Source organism: Pipistrellus kuhlii, unplaced genomic scaffold (assembly GCF_014108245.1).
Source record: "Pipistrellus kuhlii isolate mPipKuh1 unplaced genomic scaffold, mPipKuh1.p scaffold_m20_p_12, whole genome shotgun sequence".
Taxonomy (NCBI): Eukaryota; Metazoa; Chordata; class Mammalia; order Chiroptera; family Vespertilionidae; genus Pipistrellus; species Pipistrellus kuhlii.
Genome location: NW_023425427.1, coordinates 33,760,363 through 33,781,215, shown reverse-complemented (window position 1 = coordinate 33,781,215; position 20,853 = coordinate 33,760,363). Strand labels below are relative to the sequence as shown.

The 20,853-nt window shown below is 38.1% G+C and overlaps 1 protein-coding gene across 6 annotated transcripts in view; it reads left to right on the top strand.

The window, feature by feature from the left end:
• The first annotated feature begins 1,303 nt into the window (after window positions 1-1,303).
• Window positions 1,304-20,853, top strand: part of PUM3 (pumilio RNA binding family member 3) — a 34,427-nt gene continuing 14,877 nt past the window's right edge. The window contains exons 1-13 of one of the 6 annotated variants that reach the window (XM_036433924.2): window positions 1,304-1,367; window positions 3,504-3,595; window positions 4,505-4,723; window positions 5,935-6,070; window positions 6,682-6,757; window positions 9,688-9,781; window positions 10,037-10,103; window positions 11,575-11,749; window positions 12,649-12,752; window positions 13,960-14,038; window positions 15,995-16,093; window positions 16,944-16,997; window positions 19,954-20,034. In XM_036433924.2, coding sequence (XP_036289817.1) covers window positions 3,514-3,595; window positions 4,505-4,723; window positions 5,935-6,070; window positions 6,682-6,757; window positions 9,688-9,781; window positions 10,037-10,103; window positions 11,575-11,749; window positions 12,649-12,752; window positions 13,960-14,038; window positions 15,995-16,093; window positions 16,944-16,997; window positions 19,954-20,034 — 1,266 coding nt within the window. In that variant the 5' untranslated portion in view covers window positions 1,304-1,367; window positions 3,504-3,513. Of the gene's footprint in view, window positions 1,368-3,503; window positions 3,596-4,504; window positions 4,724-5,934; window positions 6,071-6,681; window positions 6,758-9,687; window positions 9,782-10,036; window positions 10,104-11,574; window positions 11,750-12,648; window positions 12,753-13,959; window positions 14,039-15,994; window positions 16,094-16,943; window positions 16,998-19,953; window positions 20,035-20,853 lie in introns of those variants that run through there. The other 5 variants (XM_036433929.2, XR_004987184.2, XM_036433926.2 and 2 more) reach the window with 5 other exon arrangements.

Genomic DNA, 20,853 nt, shown 5'->3' with positions numbered 1-20,853 from the left:
CCTACCTGAAATGCTCTTATGAGACTTAAATGAGTTGAAATGTAAATATAATGGTTGAGGCAAAAAAATAGGTACTTATCAAACACCTATGTGCTGAGTAGTGGCATAGGTGCCTGGAAAGGAACCATGGCCCCACCCTCAGGAAGTCAAGTGAATTACCAGGCCCAAGCCTCAAGCCTGGAGGGGCAGTAAATTGTGATTCAGAAAACAGTGACATCTGAACTTAACACACGTGGTATCAAGTTCCAATTCTTTCTTTAACTTTCCAGGTGGCCCCAGAAAAGATAAGTCAGTGAAAGTAACCTTACACTGTAATTGAGAACCTCCAGGTGAGATCATCCAGGATTATCACAATGGACCCTTAAGCCAATGGCAAGTGCCCTTTTAACTGATAGACAAAACACGGACGAGAAGGCCAAGTGAAAACAGGCGGAAATCCGAGTCATGCAGCCACAAGCCAAGGAGCACCAAAGTAGAGGGGGCAAAAGGTTCTCCCTGGAGCCTCCGGAAGGTGCACAACCTTGTCTCCCGTGTGATCTGGGGCTTCTAGCCTACAGAACTATCAGAGGATACATGGTGTGGGTTGACTCGAGTTTGTGGCGTCCGTTTTCTCATCTGTAAAATGGGGATACTATCCGAACTATTATAGTCTCACTTTCTGACGTGGACAAATGGGATAAACGCAGTCTGGAAGAATGGGCAGACCTTAAAAATGGTAAACATTTATTGAGAGCTTATCATGACCTAAGATACTGTTACTAAGAGCTTTGATTTAGCCATCTAGCTATCTCTATTTTATTGACCAGATCATCAAGACTCAGAGAAATTGAATAATTTGCCCAAAGCCCCAGGGCTAAGCAAACGGGAAAAAAACCTACACAAGATTATACAATTCAAACCGGCTCCCGAGGTTTCCCTTTTATCTCTCGCGCTGGAGGCTGTCGGGGGAGATGCAAATTAACTCGCTCTAAAAACGTTAACTACTTAGTATGACTTCGGGCTCCAGAATGAACCACGCCTACCAAGGCGGCTTTAAAAAATCAGACCTGCCCTCGACAAGCGCCGCCTTCTTCCCGGCGCGGGAGCGACAGGGTTAATGACGTCACTTCCTGGAGCCGCTGACACGCCCTCGCCGACGGGTCGTCTCAAGGGCCAAATCCGCTTGCGTCCCTGCCATGTTTCTTCCCGGTGACGTAATAGAGGTGGACCAATAGAAATGCCGAACTTCTCCGGCTAATCCCCGCCCTTTAACCCTAGCTCCCCAGCGGAAGAAGAAATCCGTGAATCCGGGGGCGGGGCAAATCCAGGAAGCGGAAGCGGCGGCGGGAGCCGGGAGCTGTCCGGTGGCGGCCACTAACACGTGTGCGGTGAGTGCGGCGGTGGGCCGGGCGCCTGCTCCTGGGAGGGATTCGCCCCACGCCGGGCGCTGGAGTGAGGGCCCTCGGGGCCGCCGGAGAGGATAGAGGGGTTGACACCTGTCACTCGCTGGGCAGCCTTCAGAAATCGTGTCTGTTCTGGGAGCTGGGAGCCCCTCTCCACCGCGTTGTCCTGAGAATGCAGCGTTAGCCTGGATCCTTTCACCCTCTAGAACCCGGGCCCGGGGTAGCTGCGCTCAGCCTTTCTGTCGGACGTTTGACACACGTCAGCTCTGCGCCCGGTCAGTGCGAGGTGCCGAGTTTGCCAAGTTCTGAGCGCTGAACGGAAACTTGTTGGGAAAGGAGATGGGGGACGGGGCAATCTGACGAAGTCACCTTTAAGCCGACCTGAAACATGACGAGAGGCACCCTGAAATCCCGAAGCCCAGGGGGAAGGACTTCAAGTGGAAGCAGAAACTTGGGCTGAGTCCCGAAGCTGGGAGCTGTAGAAAAGGAACCAATGCGTTGAGCTAGGAGTGCAGTGATGCAGGGGGTATGGTGGTGGGACGAGGTTCTGCAGGGCGTGGAAAGCCCTGGGAGGGGCGTTTGGATTTTCTCTACGTGGGAGTGCATTTCCATTTCTGTTCCCATTTGTAGAACACAGTGAAGGCTTCTAAGCAAGGGGGAAACGGGATGGGCCCTGGTTGTCTTTAGAAAATGCCTGTCATGTGTGTTATTGTTGATTCTATAATTGGAGTTTATTGATAATGGTTTGTATTAAGGTGGCGGTAGCGGAGATCAAAGTTGGAGGGTTAGAGCTGTTTTTGAAAGGGGGTGGACAAGACTTTACTGAAAGCCTGAATGTAGCAGGCAAGTGAGAAGATATTGTAAATCTTAGGGTTTTGTGTGTCTTTTTTTTTCCCTTGAGTGGCTGATGTGCTATTGGATGAGAAGGAGAAGAAGAGAGTGGGAAAGATGAGTACTGTTGTTGGTAAATTTGTATCTCACGGGGATACAGGTTAGCAATTCTGCACCCCCTACATGTGTGCTAGGGTTAAACAATACACAAATTGTAGATAGGGAGAGGCAAGTTTCTCACTGTCAGAGAAAGAAGTTACAGATAAGCAGGAGAGGAAGAGTAGAGGACCCTGTGGTTAGAATTGGGAGACACTGCCAAAACCAGTTTGGCTCAGTGGATAGAGCGTCAGGCTGAGGACTGAAGGGTCTCAGGTTCAATTCCTGTCAAGGGCATGTACCTTGGTTGCAGGCACGTCCCCAGTAGGGGGTGTGTAGGAGGCAGCTGATCCATGTTTCTAACTCTGTCCCTCTCCTATCCTCTCTGTAAAAAAATCAATAAAGTACATTTGAAAAAAAAAAGAATTGTCAGACATTAGTATGAGCTTATTTAATAGGTAAGGAAACAGGTTTGTGTATTCATATAGGCTAGTATACATGTTACTAACCCTGTTGGGTGAAAACACCTAGAAGCAGTGACACCCCAATGACAGCAAGCACACCCAGCACTCATATAAGGTGAACTTAGAACATGTATCAGGGAGTAAAGACATGATTTTTTTTTTTTTTTTTTTTTTTTTAAGATGGGGCTTGTCAAAAGGACACAGCAAACTGAAAGATTTCCCAGTACTATTGCTAAAGCATTGCCTCCAAATAAATGACACCCTAGCCAGGGTGCACATGTGCAAGTTTGTCTGTGTGTGTTTGCTCTTATTTTTTAAAAAATATATTTTTATTGATTTTTTACAGAGAGGAAGGGAGAGGGACAGGGAGTTAGAAACATCGATGTGAAAGAAACATTGATCAGCTACCTCCTGCACACCCCCTGCTGGGGATGTGCCAGCAACCAAGGTACATGCCCTTGACCGGAATCAGAACCTGGGACCCTTCAGTCCTTAGGCAGATGCTCCATTCACTGAGCTCAACTGGCTTTCGCTGCTCTTATTTTTTATGTTGGTATTTATTTCCCATTGTAAAGTCTTAGAAGCAATGATTGTTTACTTCCTGAACGTGTGTGGGCCCTCACAGGAATTGCCTTGTATGTAAGAACTTCGACTAAATGTTGCAGTGCCTACTTAATGACTTAGATGAGAGTAATTCAGCGATCCTTTTGTTTTTTTGTTTTTTTCCCAGAGTTGCCATAATGGAAGTCAAAGCAAAACAAAAGTTCACAGGAAAAGGTACAAAGACATCACAAGAAAAAAACAGATTTTATAAGAACAATGGTAAGAAAGCCTTTCCAAACTTCTTGTGTGGTTATTTATTTGGCCTTTATAATTGGAGGGAGGGATGTCAGCTAGTGATATTATTGCCTCATGTTAGCCACACTAATTCACATTGTATTTTAATGTTTGATAAATTGTGGTTGGTTAGTATATAATACTGGTAAACTATATATACTTTTATCTTCAAGATTTCTAATTTTGATGTCTTAATATTCCATCAGGTGTCAGTATTGCAAAATAGAAAAGTCAATCTGTGTAAGTGATTAAATGTTTCTTAAGCAGTCTTTGCTTGTTTTTTCTTACAGCCATCTTAGGGCATAGCTGTTGCAGTTTTCATATCATTTGTTAGGTATTTAATTGCAAACTTTGTTGACCAAAGATTTTTGTCAAATAATTTTATTATAGCGTTTGGAATTGTTTTCAAAAACTAGGATTTTTGAAAAATTAACATCTTTAATTTGCTTATATGATATACCTCCTAAATTTCAAGTGTTTGTTCTATTTTTAGATTCCTACGATGTTATTGAACTTGTAGAAGTTATGTGTAAAGACTAATAACTTGGGAGTCATTAAATTAGAATACAAAGGCATATAAATAATACCTCACTTCTACTCTATGCGTAAAATAGAGAAATATACCAAACTGGATATCTCTAGAATATAGTTTTTAATATGCATACTTCTACTTTATAGGTTTTCTGTAATGAACCTGTATTATTATAATTTTGTAATCAGGAAGTTTTTAAATTTTGATTTGGTATTTTAAATCCTACTCTGCTCCATATTTGAGAGTAGGACAAAGTATTTTCATTTAGAGGGTATAATTTTCTGTAACAAATACAACCCAATGGATATAAGAGATCTAGGCTTAGGATCATTGAACTAATAATTACTTTGTATTGTCACTAGATTCTGGTTCTTCAAAGACATTCCCAAGAAAAGTTGTTAAGGAAGGTGGACCTAAAATCGCATCTAAGAACTTTCAGAAAAGTGCCACAAAACCAGGGAAAAAAGGTGTGAAACAGTTCAAGACCAAGCAACAAGGGGATAAAATACCAAAGAACAAATTCCAGCAGGCAAATAAATTCAACAAGAAGAGGAAATTCCAGCCGGACGGTAAAAGTGATGGTAAGCACTGGTTCCTTCTACGTGGTTTCTGTGGAAGCCTTGCCCTACCTGAGCTGTTGCCAGAACCACTGTGCACAGGACTCTAGAAGTCTGTTGGAGGCCTCCCACTCTTGTTCCTTGACAGGCAGCATTTGGGGTGGGGGTGAAAAGTATATGGGATTGCCCTGGCCAGTTTGGCTCAGTGGATAGAGCGTCGGCCTGTGGACTGAAGGATCCTGGGTTCGATTCTGGTCAAGGGCTCATGCCTGGGTTGTGGGCTCGATCCCCAGTGAGGGGCTTGCAGGAGGCAGCCGATCAATGATTCTCTCTCATTGATGTTTCTATCTCTCCTTCTCCCTCTCTGAAATCAATAAAAAGATTTAAATTATATATATCTGCTTTGGTTAAGGATGTCTTGGTGATCAAGAGACATATAGACCGTCATTTCACAGGGCTTAGGTCAACCCATCAGATGACTCAGGTCCAGCAGGCAGTTTAAGGAGGCTGTAGAGTACACCTGGCAATTTGACTTTCTTTGGTTCAGGACAAGTTGCTCACTGATGGGATGTACTGGCAGGGCTCCCATGTGTTTATTGAAACTCATGCTCATTTTGTCAGGCTGATCCAGGGGTCATTTCTAAACTGTCCAGTTTGGCTTAGTGGATAGAGCGTTGAGCTGTGGACTGAAGGGTCCCAGGTTCCATTCTGGCCAAGGGGACATGCCTGGGTTGTGGGCTTGATCCCCAGTAGGGGGCGTGCAGGAGGCAGCCGATCAATGATTCTCTCTCATTGATGTTTCTATCTCTTTCCCTCTCCCTTCCTCTATGAAATCAATAAAAAAAATATAATTTCAAAAAAGAACTAATTATACTTGATGTTTCAGTACAATTTATTTTACAATTGAAAAGGATGCTTAAAAATTCTGAGTTGTTTTTCTTACCATCCTTTTGTTTTCTTTCTTTTTTTTTTTTTTTTAAATAGATATCCTCTTAAGAATCAATAAATAGCTACTGAATGAATGGATGGCTAGTTTGAACCAAATTTAAAATGTATAAACTTTTTAGAAAATGAAATAAAGTATAAGCATATAGAGAGTGATATTTTCCCTCTTCTAGTTTCCCCATTGAGTATATGTAGATCCTGATCAGTGATTGCCCTATGTACCCGACTCATACTTGTTTGTGGCACTCAGAATGTTAAATGTAATTGGAAATAATTTCTATAATGACTAGAATCAGCAGCCAAGAAACCCAAATGGGATGATTTCAAAAAGAAGAAGAAAGAACTGAAGCAAAGCAGACAACTAAGTGATAGAACCAACTATGACATTGTTGTTCGGGCAAAGCAGATTTGGGAGATCTTGAGAAGGTAATGCTCCTGAGTGGCGCCTTTATTAGTCTCTTTGAGATAATGGAGGATTGAGAGTATGCCTTGTAGATAATGAGATGTCCTAAAACAAATGACGTAGTACTTGGGTTATTTAGGGAGCACTCATAACACTCCAGTGGAGGTATCATATTTGGATATCTTGTTTTAGAAATGTGGAAATCACTAGGATGGTGTCAGATATGTTTATGAAAATGCATTTGAGTTAAATTGGGTTTGACATCTTTCCTGAAAGATTTCTGAGTAAATGAAGGACAATTTCTTATCAGCTATGTTTCGAAATACTTGTCTTTGGTGTCTTGCACTTGTTTTATTACTTTCTTTACTTTTTGAAGTTCTGGCTGTGAAGGTTTAGATTGATGCATGAAATTATACCTTGTGAGATGAATTTCTGCCTTTGAGAAAATTATTCAATACTTCTCCCTGGCTGCTCTGGAAAAGTAATATTAATGTCAAAAGATTTGCTGCCTTGGAAGAGAAAATCACACTTACTAACTGGGTGAACGAACATACACTAAAGCAGTTTTTAGTTTCCCGTGTATAAAATGTCTTCACTTAAGCTATTTTCCGCCCTCTTTAATTCTCTTTTATAGAAAAGACTGTGACAAAGAAAAAAGAGTGAAGTTGATGAGTGATTTGCAGAAGTTGATTCAAGGAAAAATTAAAACTGTAAGTAGGGCAAAATTACATTTGCAATTTTAACTCTTGAAATTGACTTACTCTGTAAAGGGTAGCTGGCCATTTATGACAAGTGTAATTGTTTTAAATGCAGTTAGCCAAAAATTTCAAATAATGACTAAATAAAAAATTTAATAATTAGAGAAATTATTGCTGGGAAATTGTAAAAAAAAAACAAAAAAAAAATAAGTATTTGGCTGTGTCATCTTTTTTAAAATATATTTTATTGATTTTTTTTACGGAGAGGAAGGGAGAGAGATAGAGAGCTAGAAACGTCCATGAGAGAGAAACATCGACCAGCTGCCTCTTACACACCCCCTACTTGGGATGTGCCCACAACCAATGTATTATACATGCCCTTGACCGGAATCGAACCTGGGACCTTTCAGTCCACAGACCGACGCTCTACCACTGAGCCAAACCTGTTTCGGCTTGGCTGTGTCATTTTAAAATAATTTATTTAATTTAAATCAGTGTTCTTGAAAGTTACCTTGGAGAATTTGAATAGTATATGGTAAAATGTCTTGCTCTAGACTCCCTATTCTTTTGGATGTTCGCTTTTTAGGTGTGTGACGCAAACGTTATTACTTCTTTCTTCCATGCTTTTACAAACATGCAAAGATCTTTCAAATGTTGTAGATTTGGGAGTTCTAACGTGATTTTCATTGTTGATGTTTGCCCCTCTATTAAAATAAACTGTTGACTAATGTATTTGGATTCATACTTAGTGACTGTTCACCTGAGAGAGCAGACTCAATAGCTTTGGGGCTCTGGAGGAGCAACATGTTTCAAACCATGTACAGAGGTCTAACAGGCTACATTGCAGTTAGAGGGAAGTTCCCCGCTGCTGCTTTCTTATACATCAGGCAAGATCATTTTAGAAAGAACTGTTTCTCTGCTCTAGCATTCTGTTATCCTCTATTTGTAAACATTTTATACTCAGGATCCTCTCCCAATTACTCTTAGGTTATCAATACATGCCCATGGACGTGGGTGTTTAAACCTGATGTTCAGTTCACTATGTCGCTTACCATATTTGTACCTTTGGACAATTACAACATATTTATTATGTACTGTGTGCTAGGAGTTGTGCTAACTAATGCACATGTTGTCTCCTTTTCCTTAACGTTATTAGGCGTTTCGTACATCCGGGACTCAGACAAGTTAACTTTAATCTTCAGGGTCACAGGAATTGCAGGTTCCTTAATGTCTCATAATTTTTTTTTCTCATCTGTAAAAGTGGGAATAGCAACAGCCCACTCTTAAGGTTGCTTGGAGGTCTAAATACCCCTTAAGGAATTTTTCTGAAATCTGTGGCTTTGATGGGGCCTCCACCTTCTGAATTGTTGGAGTTAAAACATTTTAGAGACAGACTGAGCAACTAATAATAGTCACTATTAAAGTAGACAGGTACTATATCATAGTAAAAAATAATTTTGCATACCTGATAGTAGTTGTTGCTATAGAAAATTGATCAGCAAGTCCTCCCTTCCTTGAGGGCCTAATCCATCCAGTAGTTGTGATGGGGGAGTGGATTAGGGTAATCAGATTTGAAAATCAACAAGTTTCTAGGAATATAGTTTGATATATGTTCAGGGAATCACAATAAAAATGTAAGAAATGGAGGGAGTAACTTGTGTAGTAAGACTGTTTTAGGTTTATATCTAGTTGCCAAAGCCGAACTTTCTTAGATTTAAAAAATCATAGAATAGAATTTTTGAATAAGAAAATCCCTTTTTCAGAGAAAGTAACTTTCAGAGAAATGAGAACTATGGTAAGTATAATCATTAGACAAGTTTGGTTTTATTTTTGGTTTTAAATAATAATGATTGGAATCTTGCACCTGTCTCAGTGCTGTGTTGTAGGCAGCAAAACCAAAGAATGCCATTTTGCACCATTATTTTTACTCCCCAGTATTCTAGATTTAATTTTATCCATGAAGACCCTACATTTTACCTAGCAAGGAATTCTGAAAACGATAGCAATAAAACATAATAGATACTAGAGGCCTGATGAATGAAATCTGTGCACTCGTGGAGGGGAGAGGGGTACCCTCAGCCCGGCCTGCACCCTTTCACACCCTCAGGGAGCCCTCAGAGAGTGTCCAAAGCCAACAGTCAGACATCTTTAGCACTGCTCTGGAGGCGCAAGAGGCTCCCACCACTGCTGCCCTCCACAGCTGTGAGCCCAGCTTCTGACTCAGTGGCGCTCCCCCTGTGAGAGCGCACTGACCACCAGGGGGCAGCTCCTGTGTTGAGCATCTGCCTCCTGGTGGTCAATGCATATCATAGCGACCAGCCATTCAATCGATTTGCATTTTAGCCTTTTATTATATAGGACTAGAGGCCCAGTGCATGAAAATTCATGCACTGGAGGAGGGGTCCTTCAGCCCAGCCTGCCCCCTCTCACAGTCTGGGAGTCCTCAGGGGCTGGAGGCGACCTGGTGATCAGGAGAAGGTGACGCCCCAATAAATGTCTGCTGCTGCCACTGCTGGCAGCACAAGCCTCAACTAGCCCTGGTTACCTGAGCTTCGGGTGCCCTGGGCAGCTGAGCAGCCACCTTCTGAGGCTTGCCTGCACTTCGAGCTGTCCCTGGGGGCCTGGTGGGCTGAGGGGACTGGGGGACTCCAGTGGCAGGTTGCCCTGGTGGGGCTGAGGGGACTGGGTGCTGCCATCTTTGAGGGCGGGGCAGTTAATTAGTATAGTCCCTCCTTATTGGCTGTGGGTACCACCATCTTTGAGGGTAGGGCAGTCAATTAGCATATTCCCTCCTTACTGGCTGTGGGCACCTCCATCTTTGCAACAGCGTGAGGGTCAATTAGTATATTCACTCTTTATTGGATAGGATAGGATAGGATAGGATGATAGAAACATAAATCTCAGAGAGAATTAGTCTAAGGCCCAAACTGTCTTTTCTACAGATTGCATTTGCACATGATTCAACTCGTGTGATCCAGTGTTACATTCAGTTTGGCAATGAAGAACAGAGAAAACAGGCTTTTGAAGAACTACGAGGTATTTCTTATATTTTGAAGATTAATTTTAATCATTTATAATGAGTCACTTGTTTTCTCTTGAAATACCCAACACTGTCTTGCATAAGAATTCTGTGTGGGAAAGCAGTGTGTCCTCTGTAGGACTTTTTAAAATTTTATTTGTTTTTTGCCTGGGATAGACAGAGGGCTAGTTGTTTATATTCCCAAGATGATGCATTTATTTAGTTCTTTTCTTTGTTTCTAAGGAGTCGTTGTAATACATTTTGTTTTCCAGATGATTTGGTTGAATTAAGTAAAGCTAAATATTCCAGAAATATTGTTAAGAAATTTCTCATGTATGGGTGAGTTGTTTTATTTATAAAATATATTTATATTAGTTTTTTAAAGATGTGGGTGTCATTGTGTGCAAATGTTTCTTGAAAGTCTGTGACCATAAGAATGGCCTTCAACAGTTGTTTGTAATGTTTTCCAGGGAGTGTGATTTTAAAAATAAATACTGAAATTAATGTAAATTGATAGCACTGCCTTTACCATTCTTAGTGTATATCTTGAAGCCCTAGGAGAAGTAGGATAATTAACTTGTAATTTGTTAGCAGTAGTTAGAAGGGAGAGGGTTGGGAGGCGCAGGTGAGTACACATAGAGGCAGAGACAGAGCCAATGGTCAAGAAATGTCAAGATGGGCCCTAGCCAGTTCAGCTCAGTGGCTAGAGTAGGGGTGTCGAACTCAATCAGAGAAGGGGCCAAAATCTAAAATCCAGCCTAAATCGCGGGCCGAATGGTTTACTGAACAGTCATAAACTGTCATTGTGATGGAAACGCAGCGGAGTGCAGTGATGACAGCGCGGTGCGGGCCACATTGCAAGGCCTGGCGGGACAGATTTGGCCCGCGGGCCTCGTGTTTGACACATGTGGGCTAGAGCATCAGCCTGTGGACCGAAAGGCCTTGGATTTGATTCCGGGAAAGGGCAGGTACCTCGGTTGCAGGTTCCTCCCCAGCCCTGGCCTTGGCCGTGGCACATGCAGGAGGTAACCAATGGATGTGTTTCTCTCACATCGGCATTTGTCTCTGTCTTTCCCTCTCCCCCATTCTCTCTAAAAATCAATGGAAAAATATCCTCGAGTAAAGTAATAATAATAAGAAATCTCAAGATGGGAGGATTTCTTGAATTAGGTGGAATTTATATTTGTCTTGATTTCTCTTTCTGAATGTAATAATGTGCCAGAATATGTTAATCAACAAAAAAATTACTGCTGACAAAATGTTCAACAGCTATTCCTGACTATGATTATCAGCTGCTTGATTTTAGGATGTAATGTAACTACTTGTGAATAAGTCCTGTTTTAAAAGAACATCCTTAGAATATGTTCCTATTTCTATGCATTTTCTACATTGACCTTCTCCTTTTTTCTTTCCCTACTTTTCTCATGCTGAATAATTTAATGGGAACTGACATTGATTGAGCACTTATTTCTAGCCGGTCACATCTTAGCTCATTTAATGCTCACATTAACATTATTCTTTCAATTTTATGAATGAAGACGCTGTGGCAGAGAGGTTAAATAACTTGTCCAGGGTCTTGCAGCTGGTAAGCAGAGCCAGGTTTCGGCTATCTCGTAACTTAGAAGCTTGAGGTAGAAATATCGATACAAGGCAGTTTGATTTTCTTTCCCATAAGCCTCTCTCTGAGGTAGACACCCCTCCCCCCCACAATGAGTTGGTCTTAGGAGTTATGATGGTGTCAAGTTATGTTTCGTTGTCACCCAGCCTCCTCTGTATCACTTACCCTTTGTCATTATCTCATGGGGTTTAGGGGTAAACCGCAGATTGCGGAGATAATCAGAAGTTTTAAAGGCCACGTGAGGAAGATGCTCCGACACGCGGAAGCCTCGGCCATCGTGGAGTACGCGTACAACGACAAAGCCATTTTAGAGCAGAGAAACATGTTGACGGAGGAGCTCTATGGGAACACGTTTCAGCTTTACAAGGTAGCCCTTCGAAGCATTTTTCTAGCGTTTCTGCTTTTCCCATGAGCTGTTACTTACCTTCTGATTCCCTGTTTTAAAACTGTATTTTTACTTTGGCTGGTCCTTCAAGAGACCATCTTAAAGGACCCCCCCTTTTTTTTCCTCATGGATTATTTTGTCTTTCATATAGTGAGCAAGTGATTATACTTTCTCTTTCACCCGGACACTATTTTTAAATCCCCTTTAAATTGAATTATTGTTGTTACTCCCTCTCAAATGCTGCGTGTAATGCTTCAGTACTTCCGTCTCTGCAGTCAGATAGGCTGAGGTGGAAGCCTCTTCACAGAAGTGAAGCTGTGTCACCACCCCGACCAGCTCTGGCAGAAGTGCATAGGGCTCCCTGTTTCTGCCTTTTCCTGTGTTTCTTCGTGTGTGTGGATCTCTCTTCTCCAGCTTGTATCTAGAGAGGAATGGGAGTAGAGAGGCCCAACCTTGGATACAGTCACAGGGATTGAACCTGGAAAAGGCCAGGAATGGGTATAGAACATTTAAAGGATCTATTTCAGATTTGGGAGGTAAATGCCCACACTTACCTCCAGGGATATGGATTAATTCCTGGGTTGCCTCTACCAGTCAGGTTCAAGTCCTGGGTTGAATTTAATGCTTTATTTCTAATGTAACTGTCACTATAGGTGAGTAAAAAACACAAGTTGGCAAGGATTTTCAGCTGACTACTTGATTTTGTGATTAGGCATGTGTGCTAGGTGCTTGACCTGTTGGCTTATTGAGTTGGTTGGTTAGCCTGGCTCTTTTAAGTACGTTGGTGGGCGTACACACTGAGAATGAGATAATAGAGAATTACTCCACAAGTGTATCTGCGTCATTAAATTTAGAGGGGTTTAATTTTTCTTCTGTTGCAGTCAGCAGATCACCCAACTCTGGACAAAGTATTAGAGGTACAGCCGGAAAAACTAGAGCTTATCATGGATGAAATGAAACAGATTCTAACTCCAATGGCCCAAAAGTAAGAAAGCTGTTGCTGTTTTGTTTTTGTTTTTTTCTTAACAAGTAGCATTTGAAGGAGGAAAGTTTTGTATAACCCTTGCATAGAATGATGGATAGTTTTCCCAATGTAATGTTATTTCAGTTGGATTGTAAGACTTGGAAATTGGACATGTGACCTTCTTGGCATTTGGACCTTGGTGAAGGGATTAAGATGTAGCCTCAGACCAGACGGCCTGGCTGTGAATCCTAGTGCCTCCTCAGTCACTAACTATGTGACCTTGGGCAGCTTAACCTTTCTGTGCCTCAATTTCCATATCTATGAAATTGGGATAATAATAGTACATATTTTATAGAGTTTCATGAATATGGGTTTATATTTCCAGAATACTCAGAACAGTGGTTTGCCCCTAAAACCAGTATGTTTTTGCCATCTACTTAAACACTCAATGTGAACTTGAAGTTGTTGGTGCCTGATCATCAGCCTCCACTGTAATACCTGAATTCACCAAGTGTCACACTAGGAAGTTTGGGTCAATTAGGTGTTGCAGGTGCTGGTAATGTTTTGATCTACTTGGGTTTTAACTTTACTAAAATTATTTTATGAAAGTGATGCAATGTGAAGGGTGCTTGACAGAAAGAAAATAGATTTATAATCATGTGTCCATTGTTAGGTAAAAATTATATTTAAGAGAGTTTATTTTGAATGATTTCATTTGCTGGTTAAATACTAGCAATCTATCCTGGTTTTGATCATAATGGCAAGCACTAAAATATTTATATAATCTAAATTATATAATCTATAATATATTTTTTAAAATTATATAGTCTACATTTAAAAATATATATTATTGTTGATTTCAGAGAGTAAGGGAGAAGGAGAGAGAGACAGAAACATCAATGATGAGAGAGAATCATTGATGGGTTGCTTTCTGCACATCCCATACTGGGGATTAAGCCTGCAAACTAGGCATATGCCCTGACCTGGAATTGAACCGGGACCCTCCAGTTCACAGGCCGATGTTTTATCCACTGAGCCAAACTGGCTAGGGCTAAAAGTTATTTTTTTAATCTTAATATTGCTGAAAGATATAATTTGTCTTTTGATGAATTAAATTTGCTAAAACCAATTTACTTGCTTTGATTATTTTAAGACAACTGAGGTTACTATGTCTATTAGTGTAGCAGCAGATTTGATGTATTCTCTTTTCCCTTTTTCCTATTTCCAGGGAAGCTGTGATTAAGCACTCGTTGGTGCATAAAGTGTTCTTGGACTTTTTTACCCATGCGCCCTCAAAGCTAAGATCAGTAAGTTCTTGGTTTTAGTTTTTAGACCAAAACATAGAAGAGCCATGTTAATATGTAAAATACTGCTTGGATATACATTGTCTTTTGGGAATTTTGAAGAGCTACTTAGAGAAAATAATGCAGTAAACTTCCTTTAAGCAAGTCTGCTAATTGCCTTTAGATTTCTACCAGAAGGCAATAGAATTGACCATGGTTTTATCAACTCCATTTAATTTTTATGTTTTAATTATATTCCAGCATATTCTCTAGCTATCCTAATTTAAAAATTAACTAATAAATAGAGGTATAGTCAGCATTCAAGTAGTTTGAAATTCACCTGTAATGATACAGAAAGAGAATGTTGGTGTTAACAGATTAGAGGAGGAAAAGGTTAGAAGAGAACAATTATGTAAAACTAAATGAACCATGAAAAACTGGACCTCATGTGACAGAGAGCAAAGAAACAGAGACCAAAGGTAAATTGCACTGGCCTTCAAGTCAGTGATGGGAGTACAAACGAGAATTCATCGTTTAGTCCCTTGAACTTTGCTTGCCTCACCGTACAGTGAGCTCATTGTCTTCATCCTAATAATAAGGGATCACTCAAATAATAACACTGACTTCCTAACACATCTGCCAGACTAAACATTCATAGGAATGTTGACTTGCCGGAAATTAACAAACAAAATAATCTCCCAAGAATGACCTGAGTTTATAGCTCATGACCATAGATAGCTGCTGCTGCTTTTTGGGGGAATTCTCTCCCGTCCCTGCACAGTACAGTGTCTCACAGTTCTAGATGTATTGAGGTAGGACTATTTTCAGAACTGAAAAATTATCATTTCAATACATTCAGTGGTGGAAAAATCTTTCCTTTTAGTGTTAAATGTGTTTTAGTAATAGCAAAAACAATCATTGGGAACCCCATGTCAGTATAAAGTAGTGAGGCAACTCTTCTGGCCCTGCGGGCATTTTCAAAAGAGAGACAAAAAACCCTTTGGGGATAGTGGAAGCATAATTGGAATATATGTATAGCTCTCCAGCTGGAGAGCTTTGAAGAGATTCATAAGTTTTGGCCCATAAGTTGAAATCTGTGCTGTTGAGATTCATCCTGGGTAAGGATTGTAAGGTAATTAAGGATGGAATCGCTTGTTCCTTATTGAAGAAAATAGGCACCCACCTTCCTTTCTCCTGGAAGGAGACTTTGTACTTATTTATTTAACACAAATTTTTTCATTAGGAATGGACTAAAATGGGTCCCTGCAGTTGTCAACTGCCAGAACTCATTTACATCTATATGTTTAGCTTCCAAAATATAATTTAAGCCAGACTACCTTGTAAGAAATTAACAATTGGGATTTTTGTTTTGTTTTTTTTAACTGAAGTCATTGATAGTGTTGGCCTAGTCTAATATAGAGATTAATTTTATTAGGGAAATAATGTTTATTGCTTTGATGGTGAATTATTAATGTGATTTCTTGGAAGTGATCTAGTGAAAAACTAAAAAAGAGAGATTTTTTAGCCCAAACTAGTGTTTTGGTTCTCTTCCCTTTTATGAAACAGCTTTTCATTTATTTTATCTGGCTTTTCTATTACCTTTTTGCCATAGCCACTTCCTAGCCTTCTTTTTCTTAAAAAATCATTTAGAATATATTGCATATATGCATTTTTCTTTAAGTAGACATTTTAATACAGATATAGTTGACAAAATAGAAGTATATCTTAATACAGATATATTTGATAAAATAGAAGTACATTTTAATAGAAATTACTTGTCAGCAGTATTTGCCACTCCTGATGGAAAAGAATATTCCTAGAAAGATTATATGTATGCATGTGCTTGTCTACAAAATGAACAATTGTTTGCTACCTATAATCTTTTTCATCCTCTGTGCCTAACTGCTCCCTAGTGGACAGATTAGTTTTGAAGGCAGAAAGAAAGAATAAACTGAAGTCTTCATGGCATTTGTTCCCCAGGAAATGATTGAAGCCATCCGTGAAGCCGTGGTGTACCTGGCGCACACACACGATGGTGCCAGGGTGGCCATGCACTGCCTGTGGCATGGCACGCCCAAGGTAGGTGTAAGGGCTTGACCTGCCTTTCCTTAGACTCTGTCTCCTTTGGTCCAGACCTTGTTGTGTAGAAACTGCTTGTCTTTGCAAAGTTGTGCCTCAGGGCCTCTCAAGAACTGGCCTTCTTTGGGCCTAGTCCTGAAAGGTAATAGTAATAAAAGACATTTTTAAGTAGTAAAGTCAGATTATTTTAACTTTATAATTTATTTATAACAGCGATTGTTTTCATGGCTGGATAAAAATCTTGAGTTGTCATTATTTGGGAAGGGATCTGTCAATCAAATCAATACAATATTTATTTATCTTAATGGGAAAAATGCAGGGAGAGGGAGATAGTGAATAGTTACGCATTTGTTCATACAGATGTTAAGTATTTGAGGGGGAAGACCATATTAACTACAGAAGTTTAACAGAACTGATTTTCATTTCTTTGATCAATATAATTCTGCCTTCAAAAGACAGTTGTACTTTGTCCACTTTTTACATTAATACAAATTTAATTTCTACAAATATGTATGAAATGCCATAGACTATATATTTGAATACTGTTCAAACATTGGAAGTCGGATCTCTCATTTCTTACTGTAAAAGAAGGTCATTTCACTAAGTTAGCCTTACAACTGATAATTTTATGGCTCATATTTATGTCTGAATGGGTATCACATACAAATGTAAGGTGCTAATATATTGCAAATTTTTTTGTTCTGGCTGTATGACTATTTTCACTAATGAAAATAGAGACTAGAGGATAGTATAAAGCCTCTCTAACGACAACTTAATATTAAATCAGAATTTTACCTATGAAATACCTTTAATCTATAATTAAAAATTGAGACAATTTTTCTTTTTTAAGGACAGGAAAGTGATCGTGAAAACAATGAAGACTTACGTTGAAAAGGTGGCTAATGTAAGTATCATAATATTTCTTTTAATTGCTAATAAAATGAGATGTTTATTATAGAAAATTGGAAAAATTAAGAAAACTACCAAGAAATTTATTCTTTATTTTATTACAATCTTATTCTATGCATTTGCAGGTGTTTTTATATAATAAACTTACACAAAATGAGATTTCTCCTTTAACATTGCATAGTGACAAATTTCCCACTTTTATTAGATATTTTTCGAAGACTTGATATTTGCTATGTTATTTAGTGAATTTGTTCAGTCATGTTAATTATGTATGGAATTGCTGCCTAGAATAAATTCTAGGTAAGTTTTTCAGTTCTTTGGGATCCTTTGGAGTTGTAACAGCGTTCCTGGTGAATTAGAGGATATACAAAGTTTTTGTAAGACATTAATGACCTCATTAATGTTTTGCATACCTACAACTATAAACTTACTTTTCCCGCCCTGTATTTGTAGTAGCAAATCCTATAACATTTTTTGAGTTATTTTATATAATATGTTTTATAGCCTCTTATTTGTTGGAGAACTAAAAGTAGTGATATCAACAACTTTTTCCTATGAAAAATCTAATGAGAACTACTAGCATCTTAATATAGTAAATATTAATTCAAGCACATTTGCTACTGTGTGAGTGCATACATACCTATTGTCTTCTGTAGGGTTGGAGACCAGGAGGAGAGTATTAAACCACTTAAAAGGCAGCTAACTTTTCTGTAACAAAATGAAATCAGATTCTCTAGTGGGTTGTTTCAGAGTATGAGAATAATTTATGATTTATTATTCATCATCAAGTAAGTCTTTTTGTATAACATTTAAGTTTGAATATTTTAAATTAAAAATGAATATAAACAAGATGTTAGTAGAAAGTTCTAAAAGTTATTAGTAGTAAAAGATATATTTAAGTAATAAAATTAGATTATTTTAACTTCATAGTTTATTTATAACAACAGATTTTTTGAAAAAACTAATCCCCGCATGGTATTGTGATGGTAATAAGAAATTAACAACGCAGTGTATTTTTTATCTCAAGGGGAGAATTAAATTAATACAACCCATGGATCTGACTTATGGATTATTTAAAAGTGTGTCATTTCCAAATATTGGAGGTATCTTGACATATTCTATTATTTCAATTCTTTTCTAAATACTTATTTTATGGCCTAACCTGGTCTATTTTGGTATCTTGAAAGGAATATGTCTTGTGGAATTATAGGGTATAGTACTATATAATGTCAGTTAGATCAAAGTGGTTGATAGTGTTGTTCAGATAATCAAAGTCTTTACTAATTTGTTGATCATTGTTCTATGAGTTGCTGAAAGAATCTTTAAATCTCAACTGTAATTGTGCATTGTCTATTTCTCACTTAAATTCTGTGTACCAGCTATTTTTGTATTCAGATGTTTTGTGCTTGGGCATGTTCCTGTGTGTCAGACTTAAAAAAATCAGAAACCAAAGCTGTATACTATATGCACATTGTTCTCTACTTTGCTTCCTTCACTTAATTTGTCTGAGGGGTCATTTTATTTCAACATATATATGTACATCTATCTAAACTCACTTTTTTGATGACTTCATAATATTTCATTATGTTAGTTTCATAATTTATATAACCAGTCCATACTTTTGGATACTTAAGTAGTTTCTAGTTTTTTGTTATTTCAAATAGTACTCCAGTACATGTCCTCCTTGCATATGTGAAAGCATAGCTATAAGATAAATCTAGAACTAGAATTGATGGGTCAGAAAGTACATGCATTTTAAGTTTTCAGATATTATCAGTTGCCTTTTGAAATAGTTGAACTACTTTGCATTCTCACCAACAACATAAAAAAAGAGTGCTTACTTTTCTCCAGAACTTTGCCAAATTAGTATTAGGGTTTTCACTTCTGCCTATAGAATAGGTGGAAAATTATATTTTATTGTTTTAATTATTGCCCTTCATTAATGAGCATTATTTCATATGCTTAAAGCCATTTGTATTTCTCTTTTTCAATGAACTGACTCTTCATTGTCTTTGCCCAATTTAGTAGATTTTTGGTCTTTATATAGTAAGATGTTAGACTTTTGTTATTTGTCTAACTGAAATGTTATTTTTTTGCCATACTCATCAGACCGGGCTCTGAAGAGAGCTATCAAATGCCCTCTCAAAATAAAAATAAAAAGTTTCTTATTATCTAGGATACAAGAAGAATAGGCGTCAAACTCTGAATTCACTTTCTTCTTCTTTTTCATAAAGTAGTTCTTTAACTCTTTGGAACTATATCAGCATCCTGGAATAATTCTATCGGTCCATTGCGAAATTCACAGTTATACTTTTTAAAAACAATTATTTTTATCTTATTCTCATTCAGTATATAAGTATGTTCTTGTTTATTTTTAGAATTTCTAGTCTAATTATGTAGAATTATTTTAAAGAAATTGGACAATATATAAAGGAAAATTAAAAGTTTTTGTCCTTCAACCCAGAGGTGACTATTACATTATAATGTTCTAGGATTTTCTGTGTATTCGATACATGTATTTTTGTATACTTTGTATATGTATAATTATATTTGAGTTTATATAATAGTGTTATATGTTTTATATTCTTGGATTTGTTTGTTTTTAAACCTATGGCAATTCTTTTTTAGTTTAATTTTTTTTAATAGCTATTCATTAACAGAGTACCTGTTTTTTTGAAAGATGTTATGTCCTGGTTAGTTAAAAATGAGTCCAGGCTATTTGATATTGAAGAATGTGCTTTTCTGTTTGTTTTTCTTTTTTTTTTTTTAATCAACCTAGAATATTATTAACTAGGTCCTGATAAGAATTCCTTTGAATGGCTTTTATCCCTCTTATTTGTATTGGGTTGTTAGGTTACCATGTTGGTAACCTTTATAAAGTGACTCCATGGGTGGAATAAAAGGGAGAAGCTGTGCATTTTTTAACCTTTCCTGGCTTTCGATTCTTACAGGGACAATACTCCCATTTGGTTTTACTGGCAGCGTTTGATTGTATTGATGATACTAAGCTTGTGAAGCAGATAATCATATCTGTAAGTAATTCTCATGGTCTTGAATTTAAGTTACATTGATATATCATTTGTGGATTTGTGTTATTTCACATGTATATGTGTAAAGACTTTGAAGTATTTGCTCCCTGGTGGTATTTCATTATTTATTAGTTGACGTTAAATCTCTTTGGGTGATTTGCTTTATTCCTGTATAAGCCATAATCTAGTAATTTAATATTAATAATATTGTTTTAAATATGTAAAAGAATGGTTAAATTAGAATAACATGACTTTTTAGATCATATAATATATTAAATGACAATGCAGAACTTAGATTTGATTAGCAATTCGTGGACATAGTAATTCTTCAATTATTCAAGAGCTCATATATAGGCAGAGGACACCTGTGACCTTTCTCCCTCTCTCTGTGGAGAAACTACCACTGCACAATTACCCAGCCTGTCCATACATCTGTCCTGATTGAGCTGGAGAAGCAAATCTAATAAAGCTCAATTGTGATCCATCTGTCCTGATTGAGCTGGAGAAGCAAATCTAATAAAGCTCAATTGTGATCCTTTCTAGAGCTTTCATGAAAAGAGTTTTTGTGGAATCAGAATAAAAATGATTATGAAAATGAAAATACTATTGTAGTTGCCTTTTACATTTCAGCAATTCCTTCTAGCCTAGTATAATGACCACAAGTGGTAATAATTGAATGCAATTTATTTAACCCTAAATTTGCCTTCAGAAAACTGAGCTGTCCTCTTGAAAGAATTACTCCACAGTAAAAACTGCATTCTGAAATCATTTCCTTCATTCTGCAATGATTGACTTCTGAATCTGTGCTCTACTCATCGCTTC